Raw genomic sequence first — 25,594 nt, 5'->3', positions numbered from 1 at the left:
CAGACTAAGGCCACAATCACACGAGCCAAAAGCATCTTTTTTCTGAAAAAATGTTCCGTCCACACGTCACTATGAACACGGCTCAACACAAGGCTTCAGGGCAGGTAGTACATATGCCAGGCCTTCAGGGGCGCTGTGACTCCCCAAACACACTAAAAATGCAGAAGAGATGGAACACATAGAAATTTAGAAGTCGATTCCTGCTCATAGATATCTAAAACTTCAATATAACTCTAGTTCTATAGGTCTATGGTCCCACTTCTATGGGAGTTCTCTACATCTATGGTCCCTGATTGTTGTGGTTATTTGAAGACATTACGGGCTGCAGTGGGGGGAGAGGGGGGCAATTATGTCATCATTTTTCCACAGATGATCATCTTTGCACACAACATGGTGGTTTTAGAATTTAATAAATCTGGGACCCACGTTCAAAAAGTCAGTCAACGGAGCTCAGGATTCTGGCTGGAACACCTGAGCCTCCACACAGAGAGGTTCTGTCTCATCCGGCAGATTATCTATCTCCTGTTAGACTGAGCAGCACTAACCCACATTGTTCAACATCTCAAACCCACAACATGTAGCCTCCACACTCTGCACACTGAATTTTTATACATGTTTTTAACTGTTTAGCTCCAGATGGACTACAGAGAGTCAACAGCTCTCTTCAGATGGGTGTTTTTCCATAAACCCTACAGACAGCCATTAACAAAAAAAAAGAGCAATCTGGATGCTTCAGCAATTAGTAACTACAGGCCCATATCAAACCTGCCTTTCTTTTAAGTAAAATTATTGAAAAGGTGGTTTTTACACAACTTAATGCTTTTACGGCACAAAACAATGAGCTAAATGTTTTCCAGTCTGGATTGAGGTCAAACCAGTGAAACAGCTCTTATTAAAGTGTTGAATGACATCTGCATGAGCAGTGACACTTCCAGAGTCTCACTTTTACTGTTAGTAGAGCTTAGTGCTGCTTTGGACACAGTTGACCACAACATCCTGCTCCACCCACTGGAACAATGGGTGGAGTTCTGCCACTGCACTCAGTTGGTTTAAATCCTACTGCAAGATGGCGACTATTCTGTGTCAATAGCTAATTATGAATGTGAGCAAATTAAAATGACTTGTGGGGTTCCTCAAAGCTCCATCCTTGGGTCTCCTCTATTAACATCTCCATGCTGCCACTGGCTCAGATCACGAACATCACAACATCTCTGATCATAACTACAGACGACACACAGCTCTATATATCAGTCAGTGAATGGCCACGCCCCCTTAAACCGGCTGAGGAAATGCATACATGAAATTAATGACTGGATGTGCCAGAACTTTTTATTACTCAAGAGAGAGAAAACTGAGCTCATTGTTTTTGGCCCCAAAGAAGAAAGGTTAAAGGTCAGTGCTCATTTTGACTCCAGGTCACTCAGGACATCCAATCAAGCCAGAAATCTGGGTGGAGTTCTGGACTCACACCTGAAATTCAAAAGCCACATTAAGACAAGAACAAAATCAGCTTCCAACCATCTGAACAATATTGAAGAATTAAAGAATTTCTGACCAACAAGATTGTGAGAAACTTGTTCTGCATTAATGTATAATATATTGGATTATTGTAACGGTGTGTTTACAGGCCTCAGTAAAACATCTGTCAGACGACTGCAGCTCATCCACAACGCTGCAGCCAGAGTCCTCACCAACACAAAGAGGGTGGAGCACACTACACCAACACGCTGAGGGTGGAGCACACCACACCGACACACTGAGGGTGGAGCACACAGTGCACTAACATAAAGAGGGTGGCGCACATTATCCCGTCCTCCAGCCTCTCTACTGGCTGCCTGTGTGTCAAAGGATTGACTTGAAAATCTTCCTTCTGGTCTATAAAGCTTTGAATGGTCTCTGGCCTAAATAATCTCAGACTGACTTGTAGAATCTAGAACCTCCAGACCTCTGAGGTCCTCAGGAAGAGGTTCCCTCAGTGTTCCGAGAGTCAGAAGAAACAAGGTGAAGCAGCTTTTAGTTCCTACCTCCTCCCTGTGGGACAAACTTCCTGAACACTTGAAGACTGATGAAACACTCACTTCTTTTACATCTGGACTTAAAACATTCTTATTTGCCCAGGCTTTTGAGTATAAATAGATTTGACTTACTCTATTAAACTTATCTTAATTTTACCTCATTTATTATACTTTTCTTCATTATTTCTTTTAATGCATTTCTTTAATTTCTTCTAAAGCTTTAATGTATTTCTTTTATTCTATATTTCTTTAATTTCTTTAATTTCTTTATAAAGCACTGTGAATTGCCTTGTGTTTGAATGGTGCTCTATAAATAAACATGCCTTGCCTTTTCTTTTCTTTTCTTTTCTTTTTTCCATGGCGTTGCCTTGCAGAGTTTGAACGTTTGAGGTGAAGAAAATAATTTAAATTGTAGAATTCACAATTTGTATCACTGTACATATTCAAATGTTTTGAATGATGTCTGAACAAAGCTTACACATTATGATGTGTCTAAGAAACCTTTTAAACATTATGTTGTCAATTTGTCTGTTAAATATTCTCTAAAACTGAAGTGCTCACTTGTTTTAGAAGCACATTGTTTCTTTTATTTCTCTTAGTTCCCAGAGGGGACCTTTTGTTCCCGAGCTAGCCCATCGGTAGACAGCCACACTTTGTGTTAGCATTAATTCTCACCATGTCTAACAACCGAGCCAGAGCCACCCGGGTCACCCGGTAAAAAAAGCTAATAGTTCTCAGCAGCACTCACCATCATCAAAAATATCCAAGAGCATCTGAATCTGATTGTTTTTGGTCATGAGCCTATGGAACGGCCATCCTTGAACCGCCTCACGGTGTGCCGTTGGATCACCCATTCAGAGCCAAAACCTTTCCACCACGATCACTTGTCTGTCATCTGGGACGGCTGTCGAATGCACAGTCTGTAGCGCCATTAGGAGGTAATGTACGAGCTGAATATACGATTTTTACTTCTTTGTTAAGTTAAAACAGGGAGAGACATGCCATCGCTGCATGTTTCGTAGAGGCCACTAAGACTTTGAAACTTGACACTTGATACTTTTCATCCTGTGAATGTTGAAAAAGGTTCAAACTCATGGGGAGAAAAATAATCTCCGCTATTTGTCCTCATATCCTCAGTGAAGCCTCAGAAGATCCAACTATTTTATTGTCAGTACTGAAAACATCTCTTTAAAATCAATTCAAAATGAGGAAAACTCAAACTCAAGAAATGAAGGCAGGAGGACTCACCCCGACACCATCGTCCTGTCTGAGCTGTTTCCACGCCTGGCCCGTGTCACTGTAAAGCAGCATGTATGTGCTGACCCAGTCCGAACTGTCATAGCGCCCTTGTGTGGCCACGGCCGTCACCTCCATCCGGTCCTCGAGGTCCACCTGTAGCCAGGGCTCTGGGTCGGTCACCATGGGTGACCAGCCTCCTGCTCCTGCAGGGGCAGAGAGAACACAGGAGAAGATGTGCTGAACATGCTGACTCGGCTGCAGCTGTATCAATAAATATATCAATGTTTTCTCTGCTGAAAGCAGAATAATTTCACTGAAGTCAATCACAAGTTTATTCACCAGGGTTGAAACTTTAAAAACCTGCTCAACAGATAAACTGATCTCAAACAAGCATCAATGTCGCACATCTTTGTTAAATCTCCATCAAAGACAAATACAAGGTGAAATGCATTTTCACTGGCATCAGTCTGCTTCAGTCACATTTACAGGATAGAGGAAGCACATGTATGACAATAACAGCCAATCAGCTCCCTAAGTCCATATTTATTGATTTAGTACACAGTTGTGGAGCAAAACAAACTGCTGGAAGTGATGAATGCAAATTAAACCTCGGATGTAAAATTAAATAGGAGATGAAACTATCAAACGCAACTGAAAGCATACAAACATTAAGACCCACTTAAAGAATAAAACCAAATACAATCAGATCAATGTCTCTTACTGGGTTGAAAGTCCGTGAGTGAACATATTTTAAAATTGGTATTAAAGATACAATGAATGAAGACAAGTTCAAATAACGCAGAGCAAAGAGAAACATAGTCAGGGTTTACAACAAGCCTCTCAATAAGACCATGCAGAGAGAAAGAAGGGCGGGCAGTGAGGACAATACAAACTCAAGCTGGTGGTCACTTGATACGTTCGTCACAGCAACAACCATCCAGACACACACAGGTAAACACAATGTCACAAAGCAACAATCATCTAGACACACAGGTAAACACAACGTCACACAGCAATGATCATCCAGAACCGGCTAATGGAGCAACACATGATTAAAACAAGTCTGACTACTAGTGAAAGAACAGTGGCAAAGGCACACTGGGAAGACGGAACTGTCGGACTGTCGGAGACGGAGCTACTGAATGCGAGGGAGGAGCTCAGGACCACAGGAGCTAATCTGACACAACAGGAACAGTACGAGACACAAAGCTCTACTGTAGCAGCTGGCAGAGCCAAGGTTTCCTGTCACGAGACTTGGTTCAGTTACTCGTCTTCAGTTTGGTCCAGCGGGACACTGAATGCTCCCGGTGGAGTTTGAGTGTTTCCATCATAACAAGGTGACTAACAATGAGACCACTGAAGTCAAATGGCTTCAGAAGTGATCTGGTTTTAGTGTTTGATGTGAGTCTTTGCTCAACGCTGGCCTTAGAAATGTGAGTTGAAGGTCTGATGTTGTAAGTAACAGCAGCATTGATGAATTGCTTTTGATCAGCCCTGAACTTAGCTGTGCATGTTGTTCTCTCTTGTTTCTCGTCTCTCTTTTAATAACACTTAAATAATTTCTTGCTTTGACAATGGCTGTTTGAAAGTAGACTCATGGCAGGCTTTTGACTTGTGTGTCCACAGACTTTGGAACATGCTGCTACAGAGCATGCCCCTCCAACATTGCCCCGCCACTGTAGTCGCATAACAAAGTTATTTGAATTTTGAATCTCCAGCCGACAAAATTGGGAGAATCCTTCTCCTTTGTGGCCATTGTGGGCGGAGCCTATGCGTGACATCGCCAGTTGGACATGATCTCGATCTGTTGTGTGGCGTTCATATTAGCTTGCGTTGTTTCCCTCTTAAATATCAAAGTTTTTACAGTGTTTTGAAGTTATAGTCTGCGTTTTATGAGCCTTGACGAAAGATTGAGCCTGGAAGAGACCAGAGAGGAGAAAAGGAGGAGGGAAAAAAATATCTAATGTGGCAGGATAAAGGACAGTCTGGAGCTAAAGGTAAACTTGTCTTTTATTTCACACCTGCCAAAAACAGAACAGCACAACAGATCTAAAACGTGGGAGTCCCCCTCAGCTAAACACCGGGAGCTAGCCAAGGCTGCGCGCACGGGCGGCGGGAGCTGGCGCAGGAAAACATGAGGGAACAGGAATCCACCCTCGTCCGAGCCCAGCAGCCACAGCATATTGTCCATCATGTCCACAGCCGAGCCGTCTCCCAAACCAGGCAGGGAGACAGTCTGTCCGCCTTCTCAGCGGCAGACAGGCTGTACCTCCGGAGCAGGAGCTGCTTGAGAGCGGCGCACTTCTCAAGACGCAGGGGAGCGCGCAACAGCTGCATGGCCCGACGAGTGGACTGCTGGTCTAAGGCTGCGACTATCAAATAATACCTGGACTCATCCTCGGTGATTCCGCGCAGTCGGAAAAGTTCTTCGACATGCTCCACGAAGCCGGGTCGTTCTGCCAAAAGTCAGGAGCCTCAAAGCCGTGGTGAAAACTGCCGGCTGCTGAGGCGAGGAGACGCGGACGAATCGAAGTCACAGTCTTCTGCTTCCTCAAACATGTTCACAACGGGGTCACTAATGTGGCAGAACCACCTTCTGTGTCTTCTTCATCAATCACTGGATTTGAAATGTCCGATGATGATGAAATATCGTTACATTCATCCCTCTCTTCGTCGTCAAAACTCCGATCCGCCATAATGTAAACACAACTTGGGCACAGCGTGTGTCCAACTCGTGACGTCACACACATATTGTCTGCTACTTCCGGTCGGGTCAGAAGCGGTTCACCGAGCAGGGAAACTGGTGCTGTTTATCCGCTATTTTCTCGCAGATTGCCATGTCTTAAACTTTTACCCTTGGGCCCGTTAGCATAAAAATGTCCCTAGAAGTGATAGCCAGAGTGTTTTGGAGGTCAAATTTTCATTTCACTTGACCTTTAAATATCATTTTAGCTGCTTTTTCTGGTGACTGCGTTGTTCTTGTGCTTTTATATTTAACTGCAGCCTTTGACCCAGTGGACCAGAACAATTTAATCTGGTGTCCGGAGCATTGGGGGGGGCCATCAGGCTTGGTGACTCTGTGCCCTCCTCTGTGTCCCTTGATGGATCCTGACCTAACACTGGACATGGAGATCAGGGATGTTGTTATGTCCAGTTTCTTCCACCTGAGGCAGCTCACCAAAATAAAGTCTCCATTTTCAAGACATCATCTTGAAACGGCTGGACTACTGCCATGCGCTGCATGTTGGGGTCAGAGCAGCTTCCCCTGGTCCTCCACAGCATTCAGAACATGGCTGCTCGTCTTTCAACTGGACAAACTTGAAGAAGAACTCATTTTCCCACATTTAGCATCCCTGCACCGGCTGCCTGGACCTTTGAGGATCCATTTGATCATCCCCTCTATTCGCTTTAAAGTCTGTGAACACTCACATACCCCCTCTCTGAGCTGATTCAGCTGGTACCCCACTGGCCCTCTGAGGTCAGTGGGGTCATACTCTCAGGTCAATTGGTTCATACACTCAGGTAAGTTTCGATTCAGACTCTCTCAGGTACGTTGATTCAGACTCTCGGGTCACTGGGTTTAGATTCTCAGGTCAGTTGATTCAGACGCTCGGGTCAGTTGATTCAGATGCTCAGGTCAGTTGATTCAGACTCTCAGGTCAGCTGATTCAGACTCTCAGGTCAGTTGATTCAGACTCTCAGGTCAGTTGATTCAGACGCTCGGGTCAGCTGATTCAGACTCTGGTCAGTTGATTCAGACTCTCGGGTCAGCTGATTCAGACTCTCAGGTCAGTTGATTCAGACTCTCTGGTCAGTTGATTCAGACTCTCAGGTCAGTTGATTCAGACTCTCGGGTCAGTTGATTCAGACTCTCAGGTCAGTTGATTCAGACTCTCAGGTCAGTTGATTCAGACTCTCAGGTCAGTTGATTCAGACTCTCAGGTCAGTTGATTCAGACTCTCAGGTCAGTTGATTCTGACGCTCGGGTCAGCTGATTCAGACTCTCAGGTCAGTTGATTAAGACAAAAGTCATCTTCTCTCTTTGGCCTTTGATCCTTTTGAGCTGTTGAATTTTCATTCTCTACAGTTGTCACTCATCTTTAAATGTCTTTTATATCACACTTCTTTTCCTGTCTTTTTCATTTGTTTTAGCTGTGGTTGTTTCATTGTATACAAGCGGCTGAAATGAGCTTCCTCCGTAGGGTGGCTGGGCGTACCCTTAGGGATAGGGTGAGGAGCTCAGTCACCCTTAGGGATAGGGTGAGGAGCTCAGTCACCCTTAGAGATAGGGTGAGGAGCTCAGTCACCAGGGAGGAGCTCGGAGTAGAGCCACTGCTCCTCCACATCAAGAGTAGCCAGCTGAGGTGGCTGGGGCATCTATTTCGGATGCCCCCCGGACGCCTCCCCAGGGAGGTGTTCTGGGCATGTCCCTCCGGTAGGAGGCCTCGGGGCAGACCAAGGACACGCTGGAGGGACTATGTCTCTCGGCTGGCCTGGGAACACCTTGGGGTGCCACCGGAGGAGCTGGAGGAATAGTCTGGGGTGAGGGAAGTCTGGGCAACTCTGCTCAGACTGCTGCCTCCGCGACCCGGCCCCGGATAAGTGGCAGAAAATGGATGGATGGATGAATGGATGTTTCATTGTATTTTCTGTATTTTGTTTATGTAACTGTTCACTTTTAATTCCTATTTATTTATTTGTACTGCATTTTGGTCCACTGTGGTGCCTAAAATGTGCATCATCGATAATGTTGATTGATAACAGACATTCTGTCTCCACTGTGTCGACATAGAACCATAAATCCAGATGTTTACCTCACACAAACACACACACACACACACACACACACACACACACACACACACACACACACACACACACACACACACACACACACACACACACACACACACACACACACACACACACACACACACACACACACACACACACACACACACACACAGGTAAACGCTGTGTAAAAACGTCATGGTCTTCAGGCTTCAGTAATTGAACAGCTGCTGATGCAGCAGAAGAGATAGAATCACAGCATCTGGTGAAGAAGAATCCACTCACCATCTCTCCTGTTCAGTTTGGCATTGTGAGCAGCATAGCTGGTGGAGGGCTGTGAAGAACTCTGGAAGGATGACTGTGGCAACATGGAGACCAAAGGACTGTTGCAGTTATCTGTGGAAGATGAGAAGGCCATTGTTGAACAGGCAGTGAACTTTACAAAGACAACATACATGGAGGCTGTACATGAGAAAGTCAGATGTGAGGCAGCGTCACAGGACTCAGGAAAACGTTTATGTCTTGTCGCTCCAGCGGAGAGCCTATGTTTTCTCTCCTGTTCATTAGTCAGCAGTGTTTTCCACTGATCAGCTCTGTTGGTGGCATGGTCATTTCTCAATCCAAAGGTTGCAGGGTTGACTCCCTACCTGTCCACAAGTCGAAGAGGAAGACACTGAACTCCACACTGCTCCCAGTGGTTGGAGTGAGCGCTGTGCATGGCACTGGTGTGTGTGAATGGATGAATGTGACAGTGAACAGAGAAAGCTTTGTGGGCTACTCAAATATTGTACAAGACTATATAAGTGAAATGTCCATTTAGTTGACCATTATGCAAATTCCAATGGCTAGAAACAGAGAAGGAGAGGAGAGAGACCTGCAACTCATACCCATCTTATTTTTCTACTCCAAGCAAGAAATGTGCATTTAAGCTGTTTCACTGTCAAACATTCACTTCACGCACTGCATGTGTGTGTCATTTCATTACACAAACTAACAACAGTGCCAACTAGTGGAGCAACATGAACAATGTTTATTTATTTATTTATATTTCGAACAAAGGAACAATTAAAATTAGGTGAAACAATAGAAAAGAAAAAAAATAAACAATAATCCAATTTCATTAAAGTACACAATTAACTTGTTCGAAAAGGGATAGGAAGAAGCCAAGGCTTGTCAAGTCCTAACCCCAATGTTTTTGAAAAACTGGTTCATCAGACAGTAGATAAATTCTCTATTATGTGATGTTCACAACAGCAATAAACCAAACTGACCACAATCCGTAGAGCGCCCTGCACAGAGTATATCTCGTGTTGGTTACATCTCCGATGGCGCTGAGTGACTCCAAGCTGACGTTCATGAGGAAGCTTTCTTTTCACTTTCATTGCTTCCAGCCAGTGTGACACTGTCAGTGCTCACTCATGAAAAACACATGAATACAGTTGAGTGAAATATTCCTGTCTCTGACAGCGAGATCACAATTCAATGTAATGTTGCAAAAATGATCCGGTCTGAGCCCGAGCGCACCACCTGAACTGGGTTCTGGAAGGTTCTGGAAGCACTTCCTCCCACCAGCAGTTTGGTTTTACAGTAAATTATTTTCAAACAGTCAAACTTTTGGAGGGGGGAGACGGTGTGGGCTGAAGGCTGCTGTTCAAAAAGCTTTGCTGTTCATGAGCCTGATTACTGCAAATGAGTCAAAAGTCAGAGTGTGGAAATGCAGTCGGATGGGGAAGGAAGTGAGACACTTCCTGTTTGATTCCAGGGAACTTGAAGGTATTCTCATCACTGACAGCCATCACAGGAAATCACAGGAGCTACACTTTCAAAGCTTTCTGCTGCACCAAAACTACAACTCATTTGTCAAACTTTCACTTGCACAAGAAAAGAAGACCTGCTAACTGCAAATCCACCAAAGATAGAGAAAGAACAAAGAGAAGTGTAACTGTAGCCCACAGGTTCAGTGAGTTGTTGGGACCATTATTCTCTCTTTCCCTCTCTCCTTTCAGCATTTAATGTTCATGTAACTTTATCCAAAAGGCTTCACAGAGAAAACAAGCTTTAATTACGCTGCTTGATAACGACGCTCCAGGCGTGTGGGGAGACTCCCCTTTATATAAATTCTGCCTGACAGGCACTTCACACTTCCTTAAAACCAAACGTAGTCCTCCTCTTCCTCCTTCTCCTCTTCTTCCTCCTCCACTTCCTTCTCCACTGCCTTCACTTCTTCCTCCCCCTGTTCTTCCTCTTGTTCCTCCTCCTCCTGTTCCTACTCTTTCTTCTCTTCCTCCTCCTCGTCCTCCTCTTCCTGTTCCTGTTTCTCCTCTCTGGATGAAACGTTCAGAAACAAGCAGATATAGGAGCAGACCTTTACACATTTCACTGCTGTGAGAGGAAGTTTCAGCAGTAAACATCAGAAGACAATTGAAGCGTCATCAAGCTGTGGCTGATTTTTGTTCTCCTCCAGTCCAACCAGAACCACAGAAATAACTTGATGTTCTTGAAGTTCTGCATGTGGTCTCACAGACGAGGAAATTGAAAAGCTCTGAAGGCTTCAGTCTGAAGATAAATATTGTGGCCACATTGATGAAGCTTTAAATAATGTGATATTATGACAGTTATGGTGTCAATGGCCAAGAATCTCACAAATTAAAAACAATGGACTGATAAAATGTAGAGATGTGTCACCGAATTCATTATAATACCAAATACGTAAACAATATCATAATATTGGAGATTGTATATGTCAGGAGGTAGGCTGGGATCTCCCTTTAAGAGGGGGCGGGCCACAGGTCTGGGCGGTCCTGTTCCACACCTGTGGCCAATTCCAGTCATTACCCTGCCAGCAATATATGTCCTGTCTGTGTGTTTGTTCAGTGTTGGTCTGTTAGTCATCCATGTCTCGTCCGTCCTGTCCAGAGATTTGGAGTTCAAGTCTGCTGTGCTCCACAGGGCGAGGAGCAACCTGCTATTCGTTGGTCTGTACTGTCATTATGAATAAAAGACTTGATTGAACTCAGCCTGCCTCCAGAGTCCTGCACTTGGGTCCTGTCCGTACCCGTGACAGTACAAAGGTAGAATTCTTATGACAAAGTCTATCTATCTATCATCTATATCATACACCCAGCCATGCCATATTGTAGTTCGTCAATTTAGAGTTGTGAGCTCCGGGAAACCATAGCTCCAGCGCGTCACTACGTGTGGAGGAATGATGCTTCATGCTGGTGTTCTCAGCCAGTGAGCGGAAAGTGCTCTTTTAACTCTAAACAATAATGAGTTGCACAACTAAATGACATTGAAAGCCACACCACTCACTCATGGTTCTTAAAACCCCGTTCTCCTGCATACATCCACCATTTTAATAATATGTAGCATCACAGAGCTGATCGCTGCAATGCATATTGGGAGTTCCTGTTCATCATGTTACAGATATAATTATTGGGGGTTACATTAGGTTTGTAATGTCGGTAGTGACCGTGCTGCGGTGTTTTTGCGGCAAAGTTCATGTAGTTAGTTAGTTCATCTGGTTTAGTTTAGTTTACTAGTTGTAAGTTGACAACCGGAACTGAAGAGGGTTTTGTGTGTAGTGTGGTCCTGCCATGGTGTCGCTGTTGGTTCCAGTGTCAAAATTAAAGGCCATGCTGCCGATACCAAGCATAAATGGTGAACTCAACTAAAGTTCTTTTCTTATACGGCTCACTATAAATTTAAAGCAGTTATGACTATTTTATACCATTTCCTTTTACAAAGGCACAAGACCTCCTGTGCCCCTGGATCTGATTTGATTGATGCGTTTTGCAACAACAGACATCACAATGTCAAACTTCAGGTATTTACTGCAACACGGTTGCAAACACTAAAAAGGTGACTGCTGTCTGGATATTCATTACGCGCTGTGCTGCTGCCGCACTAATTAGTGATGAGAAACCCAACTCCATGAACTGACTCAAGGGTTTTTGAGTCGTTCATCCAAGTGAACCAGTTGTCTGAGTCATTTGATTCAGTTGCACATTTGCACCATTTCCACCTACTCCAGGACCTGGAGGCTCAGCTGAACTGCAACATGAACCACGGGGGAGAATCATGTATTCATAGTAAAATGCTGAAACACTTCTGAGGAAAATAATCAATAAGTACACATTAGTTTTTAATGGTCCTGGTCTCTTTATTCTAGATTATATGTGTTGTTTTTGAGGTTTATTTGAACCAGGAAATAAATTAAATAAATGATTCAACTGAATAAGTACCTGGCATCCATAATGGTATATATACATATGATTTTATTGTAAATTTTTTCCCTCCAACATTCTGATTTTCTTTTTCACGAGTGTCAACAAATGTGATGTTCAACTAATTATAGGGGACAACATTAAATGTAACACCACAGACGCTACAGTCGTATTTAACATTATTTATTGTGTATTTATTCATGTATAATTCATGTATTTATCTCTACAAGCTTTGTGAAACACTTTTTTTTTTTTCTCCGCCATCACTCAGAAACTTTCTGAGCGCAGCGCTGCTGCACTTTCAGGTGAGGGAGGGGCGGAGCCTCACTGCTCACCAGGTGAATGGAGCAGCTCAACTCACTTCTACCTGCTGAATGATTCAGAGGAGGTGAAAGATGACTCTTTTGAGTTTCGAGCTGAGTCAGGCATTTGAGCTGAACCACTGAAACGAACTGAGTTTGGCATGTGTGCTGAACTACGACAAGCTGACTTGAGTGAGCTGAAAGCCTCATGTGACTACAGCAGCCTGGAGCTGCTGTGCTTAGCAACTATTAGCGTTAGCGATGAGGCTACTATCGCTAATGGCTGTATTAATCAGCTATTAGCAGTAAAAGAGCAGCTGCTTTACCCACAGGGCGACTAAAGTGAGTAATGTGATATATTTATACAGTTGGAGTGAGAGTAGCAGCAATTTTCTTCTCTGCAGCCGGACGGCTGGAGCAAGAATGACTCAGTGAATGAGTTAATGAATGTGATAACTCGTGAGTCACCGTTCAGTAAAGTGACTCGCGGGTTTTGAACGATTCGTTCAAACTCGATCACCACTAGCACTGATACCGCAATTGGTCTGCTGGCCGCCAGTTTGAGACCCCTGTTGGGATTTAAGATAAGATAAGATAAGATAAGATCGCCTTTATTAATCTCACAGTGGAGAAATGTACTTGTTGCCTTCAGCTCTTGAGGACACGAGGAAAGGAGAGGAAGGTGCAAACTGTTAGTAGAATAGGCAAGGACAGTGCACACAGTTAGTAGAATAGAGGTATCTTATATACAATTTTACAAAATTAAGTGACTTAGATAAAGTGTCCTAGGTGCAGGATTGTTTCACATACTGTCACTGTTTCTACACAGTCCTGTTGTCCAGTCTGACAGCAGTGGGGATGAAGGACTTGCTCCGTCCTGCACTGAGGGTGTCAGTCTGCCACTGAGAGCTCCTCAGCTCCTCTACAGTCCCGTGCAGTGGGTGGGTGGTGTTGTCCATGATGGAGGAGCCTTAACCACCACCCTCCTGTCGCTTCCCTCCTTCACAGAGTCCAGGGGCCAGGGGCCCAGGACGGAGCTGGCCCTCCTGACCAGCTTGTCCAGTCTGGTTTATGGTTGATTATTAGCATTAAATTATTGTAAGTAATAGATTACTGAAAGTAATAATTATGAATGGTAGTAAGCTGTCATGTACTCATTAACAACTCCTAAAGTAATTGTGTAATTAAAGTAAAAAAAATGATTTCATGGTGTGGAGGGCCCCACAGACACCTGTGGTGTCCAGGTCGGTTCTACCAATGAGTGGCTGGCAGCTGGGCTCTCCATTCACTGCAGAATTCCTATTGCTTTCAAACCTGGGGGTTGCAGCCCTCCTGGGGTCGCTGTCCTCCTCCCTGCAGTTGTATGGCCTTTCCATTGTTCCTGGTGTCTCTCGTCTGGTTTGAGAGACTGCTGGAGGAGTTCAATGGACTCTTGAGCCCAACACCCCTGCATTAGAGTATTACTCAGAGCTATATGGTTACATTGTTCTATATATTTCAGGGTATGCTTGTTGTAACTTGTCATCTGTAACTGTAACTGTAGTCTATAAATAAAGTGTGGTCTGATAGAGAGCTGCTTTTTGGGTTTTTAGTGTCAAATGCTGTGATTGATGGACTGATAGATTTTCTTTGTTGATGTTTGAATTTTGCTTTACAGCAGTTCCAACTCAGCAGAAACTCTTAAAAATCAGTACAGTGGGGATTTTAAAGAAGAGTAGAAATGATCCTGTGCTGTTTCCACAGTATTTGTTCATCTTTCTGTTTGGAGTATCTTAAAACAAATTGGATCAATGTACAATGGGGGAAAGAACACACTCCTGAGGAGTGGCTGGTTTAAAGTCTGATGTGAAGAAAAACAAGGAGAGAACAGAAGAAAGAAAACATGTTGGCCTCTTTTATTCACTCCTCAAATTTCTCTCCAACAGTTCTTTAAGTCGTGTTGTGACCCTGAAAGCGGGCCAGAAGTGTGTGTGTGTGTGTGTGTGTGTGTGTGTGTGTGTGTGTGTGTGTGTGTGTGTGTGTGTGTGTGTTTGTGTGTAATCCAGCAGTAAGATTAGACCTCTCCTGACGTGCAGCAGCTGCAGATTAGCAGCAGCTTCCTGCTGCGCTGCTCTCCAGCTCACAGCAGTTTTAACTTCCACTGGAAGGATTTTGAAAGTGGAGCTTCTCTTGTTCTGCACACACATATATGTTTTACTTTCCAGACATTTTTTGACTTTGGATGACCGTAACCAATCTCTCCAGTCTTGCTCTTCTGCCATTCATTCAGCACATCTTCCTTTTACAAAACGAGCACATCTGAACCCGACTTATGGAGATGAGCCACAGAGGACAGAGGTGATCAGAGGGAAGTAGGGATGGCTTCCCTTCTTGGTCTGGTCTGGACCTGAAGGAACTGTATACCTGTCTGCACAACCGAGTGTGAACAAGATGTTCTGAGCAATATTTTATATGTAATCAAAGCATCTATTTACCTTTTCTGAGTTGGTTTCCTGCTGTTAGGTTAATTTAACACATTTAATCCATTTAACCGGTGAGTAAAGAGGCCCAGAAGGTGGTGAGTCTGATCCTGGCCGCCTTGTCTCTGCACACTTCAGTCCGTCATCTGATGACGTGAGACGACCTTGGATACTTCTGATTCAGAAACAAAGTTCCAGGTGGAGCGGGGATGAGAGGATAAGGAGGGCGAGACGGAGCATCTATTGCACCAACACATCATTAGTAGGGTAAAACCAACCTGTCTCATGACGGTCTAATCCCAGCTCACCTTCCCTATCAGTGGGTGAACAAACCAATGCTTGGTACATTCTGCTTCACATTGAGAGGAAGAGCCGATAGCCAAAGGATCAAAAAGTGGTGTCGCTATGAACGCTTGACCACCACAAGCCTGCACAGTCAGTGTCTTCGTACTCTTCCCGTTGCAAGTTCAACCTTTTTTTCTTTCCTTTTTCTGTGAAATCAAGTAAATCCATGACAAGTTTAATCAAAGCTCCAATTGCTCTTGGACAGTCTGCGCTGGAAGTGTAGATCTGTTGGGCTTCTGTCTGTTAGAAGCAGCTATAAATGACTGTGTTGTATGTGGAGCTATATAAAACATTTAAAATAAAGTTGAATTAAATTGTATTGAATTGTGCAGCAGCTGTGTAGGCCAGGTGTCACTTTTTGAATGAATGACTCTGCAGCTGAGTCACACGTTTCCATCCCAAACCTCCACATCTTTAACTGTTGGGATCAGCTCCACGTTGGTACCGGGTGTTTGGAAGGTGCACCGTGTGGCTGTGGGACTCATTCAGTCACAATACAATGGTGAGAGCGAGTCTGACAAAGGAAGGGAAATTCTATTAAAGCAGGAATTATGTGCTTGTGTCTGGTCATGAATCATTCCACAAGACCTCGCCTTGTAATTAGAAATCATTTCACAGAAACAGAAAGAGAGTGGAGACATTGAACACGGAACATCTGGCAGCAGATAAGAAGCAGCTCTCTGATTGGTCGCTGTGCTGCCCATGACTCTTCCTGGACACCCTCCTCAATTTCACCGCATCGCTCGCCAACACATTTTTTCAGTGCTGATTTGTAGTGCAACTGAAGTGGTTCAATCTGTTTTATTCAAGCCTAAATTATGGCTCAGCCTCTTTGTCGATGCAGATGTTCATCAGGAAACGTGACAACTGGCTTCTGATCCGAGCTGCAGTTACTCAGAGCTCCCAGCCACATTTTAAACCCTGAAAAGGACAACGCTCACTCTGCCTGTCAGCCTCCACATCTGTCCACCACATCAGGCAGTGTGTGACCCCCGAGTCACCAGACCTTTCATAATTAGATGTAAATCCTCTCCTACCTTCTGAAACTCTTGACATTTTTAGTTTATCAAAGTCTGATGAGCCAGTGTTAGTTTAACAGCATGTGATCCATGATAATTGTTCAGGGTGTAAAGATGGAGTTACTATTTCTTCCACAGTCAATTGAAGCCATTTGCATCTGGTTTTCAATAGGAATTAGAATTAGTCAAAACACATTGCCCAATCAGAATAGCTGTACAAATGCAGCAGTGGAGGATTTTTCTGATATTTAGAAAAGGTGACCAACAGTCAGACAAAAATATAAAAGATATCCTCATACACTTTATTAAAATGTTTTTTTTTTGTTTGTTTTTTTACTTTTGGACTACAACTCGGGGGAAATATAGTATTTAGTTAAATGTGACACCCTAAGATGAAAGAAAATATGATCCTAACCCAGTTTACTGTTATATTTGGTTCAGTTGAGTTTTCTCTCTGAGTCACGTGTAGATCTTCACATTATTTATGTGAACCCTGCAGATAATATTTCTGCTCCTCTATTTACCTTTGTTACATCACTTCCTCTATGGAAGTCTCCTGATTCAATCAGCAGAGCGTCTCAAGGTGATGTAACAGACATCAACGTCACAGGTTGACACACTTCGCCTTACAGTACTTGTGTGGAGGATTTCCCTACGCTTGGTGGGCTATGAACACGCTTTTACACAAATCTAAACATATAAATACTTTTTACCATTAAAGATCTTTGAAGCGCTTAAAAATCATTGAAAGAACCCCCCCACACACACACACACCTCCCCCCATCCTGAGGGGTCACATGAACTTTCACCGGAACAGACCTGAACTGTGAGTGATAGATAGATAGATAGATAGATAGATAGATAGATAGGTAGATAGATAGATAGATAGATAGATAGATAGATAGATAGGTAGATAGATAGATAGATAGATAGATAGAGAGATAGAGAGATAGAGAGATAGATAGATAGATAGATAGATAGATAGATAGATAGATAGATAGAGAGAGAGAGAGAGAGAGAGAGAGAGAGAGAGAGAGAGAGAGAGAGAGATAGATAGATAGATAGATAGATAGATAGATAGATAGATAGATAGATAGATAGATAGATAGATAGATAGATAGATAGATAGATAGATAGATAGATAGATAGATAGATAGATAGATAGATGAATCTGTGGCTGCTGCCAAAGAGGTTTTTACCAAGAAGAGGAAACACTTGAGTGATTTTGGTTTGAGATTTTCCTTGTGAAGTCTCTGTGGAATAGGTTGGTAAAGAGAGGAAACAGCGTGGTTTTCTTGATCCTTCAAACGTGACATCTTGAATAAATGGGGGGGGGGGGGGGGTCTGTATATCTTTACTGAGTAAAACGTGACAGAGGACTGCTGTGGTCCTTCAATCAGTCGTATTTACAACAGCTCTATAAGCCTCATGTCATATCTTTCACCTCTGCAAACTCTCTTAAAAGCTTCAGTGAATTGCTTTTGCTCTCCATTCCATTTACACTTTACACCCCCACATCCAACAAACGAGACCTTGATGTCCTGGAAGAGCGAAAACAAACCAATAACATTTTTATGGCACAAGACATGTTCTTAAATTGACACGTGGAGTCATAACTGTCAGGCTCTGCTGGCACTAGAACCATTTCTTCATGTGCAAAATGTGCATCTTATAAACCCTGTTGTTGTTTACAGCCCCCTCGCCGGGGCTTGGTGGTGAGCCAAGCACTGCGCTGTCAATCACAGAGACTTATGGATGCAGGGTGATTTGGCTGCTGCTCGCCGCCTACTTGGCCTGTGGGATAATTGAAAATCCTCCACAGCCATGAATGTGATTGTGTTATGGCACACTCTCTATGCAAAGCTGCAAGGCTTAAATCCCATATTCATGCCGGCCCAGACGGGCATCTGCATGCGACGACACAAACACACAACTGAGTGTGAAAACTCTCCCAGCCGTAAATACATCAAGTATCAGGAGACGGGAAAGAAGCACCACAAATTCTTTCAAGTGGTGGGGTGCCGCATGCTGCTGCTGTACGCTGCAGTCGCATGCTGCTTGTTGGGAAAGGTGGAATCAGCATTTCCAATGCTCCACAGAATGAGGCTTTTACAGGAGATGGGATCCGAGAAGGCCCGGGGCAACTGGGCACAATTCAGGGTTCTGGAGGCACAAGAGGAAGGTCTTCGGGGCAGAAGGAAGAGGGAATGTTTGACCAAAGTTTAAGTAACAAAGCAGCAAAGTGCAGCCAGCTTTCAATGCAGCAGCTATAAATGTGTGTGCTTGTTAAGATTATGTTTGAATGATCTGCTTGGCTATTAGAGGTAAAAGTGTGATAACAGATAATAAAACAGAAGTTGGTAATGAGGTAATGATTTAAATGGTTGGAAAATGTGTTTTTACCATACAGGAGAAGTTGTTTTTTTTTACCATTGGAGAACCATTACTGGACAAACTTGTGAAATGTGCTGAAGTAGAAAAATGGTTGTAATCACTCACACAAATATGGAAGTTTCCCGGCAGTAATCCTGCTAGAAGTCAGGTACACCTGTGCAAAAACGTTAGGTAATGTTCAAAGACCTAAATCCAGAAGGTTGGTTAAAAAGTGGTGTTGCAGTAGAGCGTGCCACTGCCGGATTCACTTAAAGAGGCGTGGAGTAAGGGCTTTCCTAAACCATAGTTCTATGATTAAAGAAAAACAAACCCAAAACTGCCACAGATGTTCTTGTCTCTCTCCTCTGTGTCTCCCGCCTGTCCCCCCCATGTCTATGGGTGTCTCCTGCTTTATGGGCAGAGAGGTGAAGCCTCTCATCAGGGCTGAATCACCTCTCTGCCAGTGAAGTTGACTTTATATGGCCATGTTTGTAAATCAGGGGTCTAAAAAGACGTTTCAAAACTGCTATTATTCAGTATTTGGGGGGATTTTGTAGCGAGAAGAATCTCTGTTGCTCGGTAGGATCAGAGGAATGCTTTGGACAACAGATTTTGACAGTCACATAGTGTTCAACTTGAAGCTGAAAAATCTCTGAAAAATCACCAACAGAGTTTTCATTACAGATACGAAACTTATCCCTCCTAAACACCACACATTCTGAATTTAAAACGCTTCAGTTGATTTGCCATTCCCTCTCTATTTTTTTAGATTGTACCCGTCACACCTGGATTTTACAAATCAGATTTCTCAATCATTCATTGTTTTTTCATTGTTTTTCCATTTATTATTTCATTTATTTGTTTTGTCTTTCATATTTTTCCAATTTTTTTCCTTTTCCTAGTTTTTATTTTCCAAATTAGTAATTTTTTTCCATTTTTGTTTATTTTTCTTTTTTTTGTTTCGTCATTCATATATATTTTTTTTTTTCCAATTTTCCATTTTTTTTCCCTTCTCTGTCTGTTTTTATTTTCCAAGTTTTTATTTTTCTCATTTGTTAGTGTGATGGATTTCCCTCTTGGTTTTGAGTTCTGAATTTCCCCACTTTTCCCACGTTATGGTTTTTCCCTTTTTGAACAAGTGTTTTCCATTCATGAGCAATATTCTGGATTTTCAATAGTTAACATCGTGGGGAACTAAGTGGCTTGGGACAATTTAGTTGTCTTCTCTCATTCACTGTACTAGTTACTGACACAAAGCTAGTGTTGCTGGAGAGAGTGTGAACTGGATACGTCCCTCCTCGGTCTCACCGAGGACAATGGATAGACAGGTTGAAATATTTTCTGTTTTGTCTCGTGGGCCCATTTTAGTTTAAAAGTAGTTCTGTTCACTTATATAGCATTTGATGATTGTTCTAATCAGTATTAATCTACTTGCCCAAGTTTTAATAAAGCATACCATCATGTCATTAAAGTTCTAAATTGTGGACAGTTCTGATTTCCAACATTCTCAATGGGATTTAAAGGTACTGATGTGTGCTACAAACAAAAGAGTCTTCCAGGTTACTCCAGCCAAGTTAAAATAAATAAAACCATGTCACTGAGACCTACGCCAGGTCACCAAACACTTTCTCTGAAACCTAACAATTGGTGGTGGAACACAGAGGAGAGCAGTGGTGAACCAGAGTGTCTGCTATGTCGGACTAACACCTGGGCTGCAGTGCTGAGTCACAGAGGAAGAGGAAGAGGAAGAGGAAGAGGAAGAGGAAGAGGAAGAGGAAGAGGAAGAGGAAGAGGAAGAGAGGGATGACCCTGGGATGAAAACCGTGAGTATTCAGAGCCAATCTCCTCGCCTGCCAGCTCAAACAGACACCTAGAAGATTTTCCTCAGTTAAACCACAATGGGGGCTCTGGATTCGAATCCTTTAAACAGAGAGCTGCTAAAGTATAATACTGGGTTTGACATGCCGCACACTGCAGCCACACACTGCTGGCTGAGGTCATCACCGATGGAGTTGGGGATAAAACTAATAGATGCCACTGCTGCTGTTGCCAGTTGCCCCCAGGGAGCAATCATATGAAGATGGATGAGTCTCCGGCAGCAGCTCAATGAGCTCTTTGGCCTCCATGATGTTGATCAGCTAATAACAGGCTGCACATGCTGAATGACAATCTGTAATTTACTCAAATGAACTGTTGAATAGATAATGCCAGCATAATGACTTTGAAGAGCAGGAAAAACTCCTCAATCAGCCGCTGTGTCAGTGTGACTGATTGAATCACCAAGAGTTCATAGTGACTCAAAGACAAAGAAGAAGAAACCTCATGCCAACGCCACAGCCACACATACAGTCTGTATGTGGTGAAGCTGAACCCAAACGTGATGACTTAAAACAAAGCATTTTAATTTTGCATTTATTTTTTTATTATACAATATTTTACCCTATAGAATTGTATGGCTTTGATTGTTTGTTTTTGTTGGGGTTTTTTTATTCATGAAATGTCTTTTTAAATGTTGACAGTGCACTTTGAGCTCCTTGCACATTTTCTTCCAATGTGGTTTTCATACTACAAATGGCTAATAAACTCAAATTGAAACTGATGATAGTGAAGCTCTTTTCCACAGATTCCAACACAGAAGAATCCAAATGAAGGTTGAGAAAGTGTCTGATTGAGGATTTCGGTCATGCTGCAGAGCAGCCTCGGTCTGAGTGAGGCCAAGCTGTTTACACACAGTGAGAGTGAGACACTGCAGCCTCATTGCTGAGCAGGTACAGTGACCCTTGACCCCCATGTCAACACCCAGCTGGTCTGAACGCATCACAGGTGCAGCATTTGGATGGTGAAGGGCAGGAGGAGACGATAATCTGGAGTCTGAAACATAGGAGCAATTGTCGCTGATATTTAAACTACATGTTCATGTAATGTAATTCAGCTAATCCACTGAGATTCATTTTGGGGAGCAGGTTTCTCTTAGGCCCCATCAACACAACCAAAATGAGGGTAACCACAAGACTTTCTTTACTTTTAGGAATCCATTTACACGACACTGGTGCTCGGATCCAGCTCCTATTTTGGAAAATGTCTTTCATGCTGTTCCCTCACAGAGACTGCAGAGGTCTTTGATTGAGCAAGCACACCTCCACTGTGGTACATATACCTTCTGCTCATGCACCAGTAAACCAACATGGCTGACCCATAGTGGTTTGACTGGCGGTCGTATTCTAGTTTTATCGTCCATATCGGTAGTTTAATAATTGAGACTCTCCCGTGATGGCATCCGATTCCTCATCAGTCCACTAGATCAGGGGTCTCCAACCTTGATCCTAGAGGAACCCTGTCCTGCATGTTTTAGCTCCTCCCAGTTGCAGCACACCTGATTACAATGAGGGGCTGGTTATTGGGCTTTTTCACAACCTTGGTGATGACATCATCATTAGATTCAGGTCTGCTGAAGCAGGGAGAGAACTAAAACATGCAGGACGGGGGACCTCAAGGACCAGGGTTGGAGACCCCTACACGAGAATGTAACTTCTCTCCATCTTGTTCACGTTTATAAAGTATTGTTCTCAGTTTGCAACAGCACCCTCATGAGGCCCAGACTAACTGCGCCATGGTCAGTGTGTCTGCCACTGCAGTGGAAACAACACTTTTCTTTAACGTTCAAGGTGTTGTCGTGGGAAGTCTTGTGGTTTGACCGGGGCCTCAGTCCAAGCGTTTGCTGTTGTGTGTGACAGATGAGGACATCTGCTGCTTTGCCTTGTCAGTGCTCCTCAAGATAACGTTCACAAATGTTTCAACACGATATTCGGTTGGCTAGAACCTGATGGCTCTCATAATGTTCCCTGTGGTTCAGAGGATGTAGAGGAAGTCTTTTAATTTGTCAGGGTTATTCATCGACAGCCATTAGTTTTCACTGCTATGGAAAAAAATCTCAGCTGGGTCGAAGATGAAATCACCATCGTGCAATTATTGTAATAATGATTATGAATGTTGTTGATGTAATTTTTTTTAAGAAGTATGAAGCATGAAGCAGCATTTTCCACTGAGCAGAAAAGTGTTTGTTCATCCTGACAAATACTCGGTGCTTCATAACTGACAGCTCTGCTTCCCCTTACTTTCAGATCCAGTGGCTTGATGTGTTTGGTTCATTCTGCTGTGAAGCAGCTTCAATCACTTTAGGATGAAGAAACATATGAAAGATGAAGTTATTCCTCCCTGAAATGAAAACACCGGAGCAGAAGGTTTTCATGATGGCCAGACTGGGAGGGATGGAGTTCAACTGCTGACACAGCCACACAAGTACTGATCAGCAGTAACAGGCAATGAGGTGAGCTGCTACAGGTCTGGTCTGCAAAGGTGATGGAGACAGGTGGAGACAGGTGATGAAGACATTTGGAGACAGGTGATGAAGACATTTGGAGACAGGTGATGAAGACATTTGGAGACAGGTGATGAAGACATTTGGTGACAGGTGCTAGAGACAGCTGGAGGCAGGTGATGGAGACAGTTTATGGACACATCTGGAGACAGGTGATGGAGACAGCTGGAGGCAGGTGATGGAGACAGCTGGAGGCAGGTGATGGAGACAGCTGGAGACAGGTGATGGAGACAGCTGGAGGCAGGTGATGGAGACAGCTGGAGGCAGGTGATGGAGACAGCTGGAGACAGGTGATGGAGACAGCTGGAGACAGGTGATGGAGACAGCTGGAGGCAGGTGATGGAGACAGCTGGAGGCAGGTGATGGAGACCGTTTATGGACACATCTGGAGACAGGTGATGGAGACAGCTGGAGGCAGGTGATGGAGACAGTTTATGGAGACAGGTAGGGAACGGTGATGAGACAGCTGGAGAGGTGTTATGGAGACAGGTGGATACAGGTGATGACCCCTTAATGAAATGAGACCGACGTCTGATGGACCTGGCTCTGCTGCACTCTGCCACATGTCCTGGTGCTGGAGGACAGATTGGATTGTTTTGGGACTATGGAGGGCGGCTGGCTGGTCATGAAGGTTTTCTCCTGAGCTCTGATTCTTCAAACAGACCATGGAGGTCATGAGATTCCCGACTGCTCCGTCTCAGTGGTTCTCACAACAGAGAAAAAGGTGATTCACTGAGATCCCAATTTTACAGACTTCACACAGGAACAATCACAACTGTTTGAACTGTAACCATCACTTGTCAGCGCCATCAACGTTTCTTCTTCAAAAAGGTAAATAACTTTATAATGTTGGAGTTTTCACCACTATATCTTATTGTGTTATATTATCAGACGTAATGAAACCTGCAGAACATTTGTATTTACTGACTGAACATGTGGATCCAGAAGACAATACAACTTGAACCCTGGAATTTTTGAATCTGTTGATTTGAGGATATTTTTATAAAACACAATGAACCTTCACAATTCTTTCTAACTTATTTCGCTGCTTTTGTCTGTTTCCTACAAGCACATTCTGTTGCACCAAAGCCGGACCAACAGAGCGTCACGTTACCATGACGACCAAAGATGAAGCTGGGGGAGAATCATGTGTTACTGACTGGAATAGAATAAAAAGCTGAAAGTGTGTTGTGTTGTAGATAATTAGAACCACAGACTAGTAACCGCTTACTGGTATCCTGGAAAATGTCCTTGTTTCTGCTGTCAGCCAATCACAGTTGAGCATAAATGTTATGACTTTACGGGAGTTTGGTCTCTGGTCCGCTCTGCTCTGTGAATCCACACTTGTTGTGATGTCACCAGACCACAGGAAAGGTTTTTATTTTATTTTTTTTCATTTCTAACGACATTCAGCCTTCATTGGTCATGATACAAAGTCATGACGTGGAGTCTGACTCAGGAATCGGCTTGAGCACCTCACTCAGCAGGGGGTGCTGCAGCCACTGCAGCTCCATGCAAATCATCCCCTCTTCCCCTCTCAGGGAGGAAGACTCCCAATATGCTCTCAGCCAGTCATTGATTGATTGGAGCCCACAGGATACCACAACCTGGAATAACTCTACCTTATTAAAAAGCCTTCGGAGAAATTAATCTTCTCTCTTTGCTTCTGCTCTTGGAGGAGGTAAGAGCTGCTAGCACAGCTTGCTAACCACTAAACCTGGAGGCCTCAACTCCTCAAGTCCTCAACTTCTCTTCTGACCGACCATGAGGGTCAGAACTTCCCCGCAACCAGAGGGAAGTACCCAGCATCTGATTTCATTGTGTCTACAGTAAAGTAATAAATGTATGGATGTTTTTATGTATTCTCTCAAAAGACAACTTGAGGTTAGTACAGTGCTTCTCAAATGGTGGGGCGCGCCTCCCTGGGGGGGCGTGGTGGGGTGCCAGGGGGGGCGTGAGGCGGGCGCGACTTTCAGTATTAGTGTCTTTATTCATGCTTGAAGGATTAAAAAAAGGGCCTCCAGCCACTAGGTGGCAGCAGTGATCAAACTAATCAACAGGCTGCCTGTTCAACCAGTAGAGTAGAAGAAGTACTACACATGAACACCGGTGTACAGAGCTGGTGGAGGAGGAGGAGGAGAGGTGGAGAAGTTTCTGACAGGAGTGAAAAGAAAAAAGGATGAGGCGTCAGAGGAAAAGAAAACAGGTGAGAGTAAACATAAAGCTAGTAAGAGCAGGAGATATGACGATGCTACATCGCCCTTGGGTTTACCGTGAACACGTCGGGAACCAGGAAACACCCGTTTGTGTTTTATGCCTAAAAACTCTGGCAGCGGAGCATGAAACCAAATAAATGAAGACGGCACCTGGAGACCATACACCATACACCTGGAGACCATACACCATACACCTGGAGACCATACACCATACACCTGGAGACCATACAC

At 43.8% G+C, this 25,594-nt stretch overlaps 1 protein-coding gene across 1 annotated transcript in view; it reads right to left on the bottom strand.

Moving 5' to 3' along the window:
* Positions 1–25,594, bottom strand: part of LOC308142617 (contactin-associated protein-like 5) — a gene marked incomplete at its 3' end in the record, with an annotated part of 229,754 nt that overhangs the window by 155,973 nt on the left and 48,187 nt on the right. The window contains exons 2-3 of the mRNA XM_080513120.1: positions 8,331–8,441; positions 3,264–3,457 (exon numbers count right to left, since the gene is read on the bottom strand). Of these exons, the coding sequence (XP_080369246.1) occupies positions 3,264–3,457; positions 8,331–8,415 (279 nt within the window). The 5' untranslated portion in view covers positions 8,416–8,441. The remainder of the gene's footprint in view (positions 1–3,263; positions 3,458–8,330; positions 8,442–25,594) is intronic.

This window comes from Blennius ocellaris, assembly GCF_963422515.1.
Source record: "Blennius ocellaris genome assembly, chromosome: 17".
NCBI lineage: Eukaryota > Metazoa > Chordata > Actinopteri > Blenniiformes > Blenniidae > Blennius > Blennius ocellaris.
This window is presented reverse-complemented; position numbering and strand designations above follow the sequence as displayed.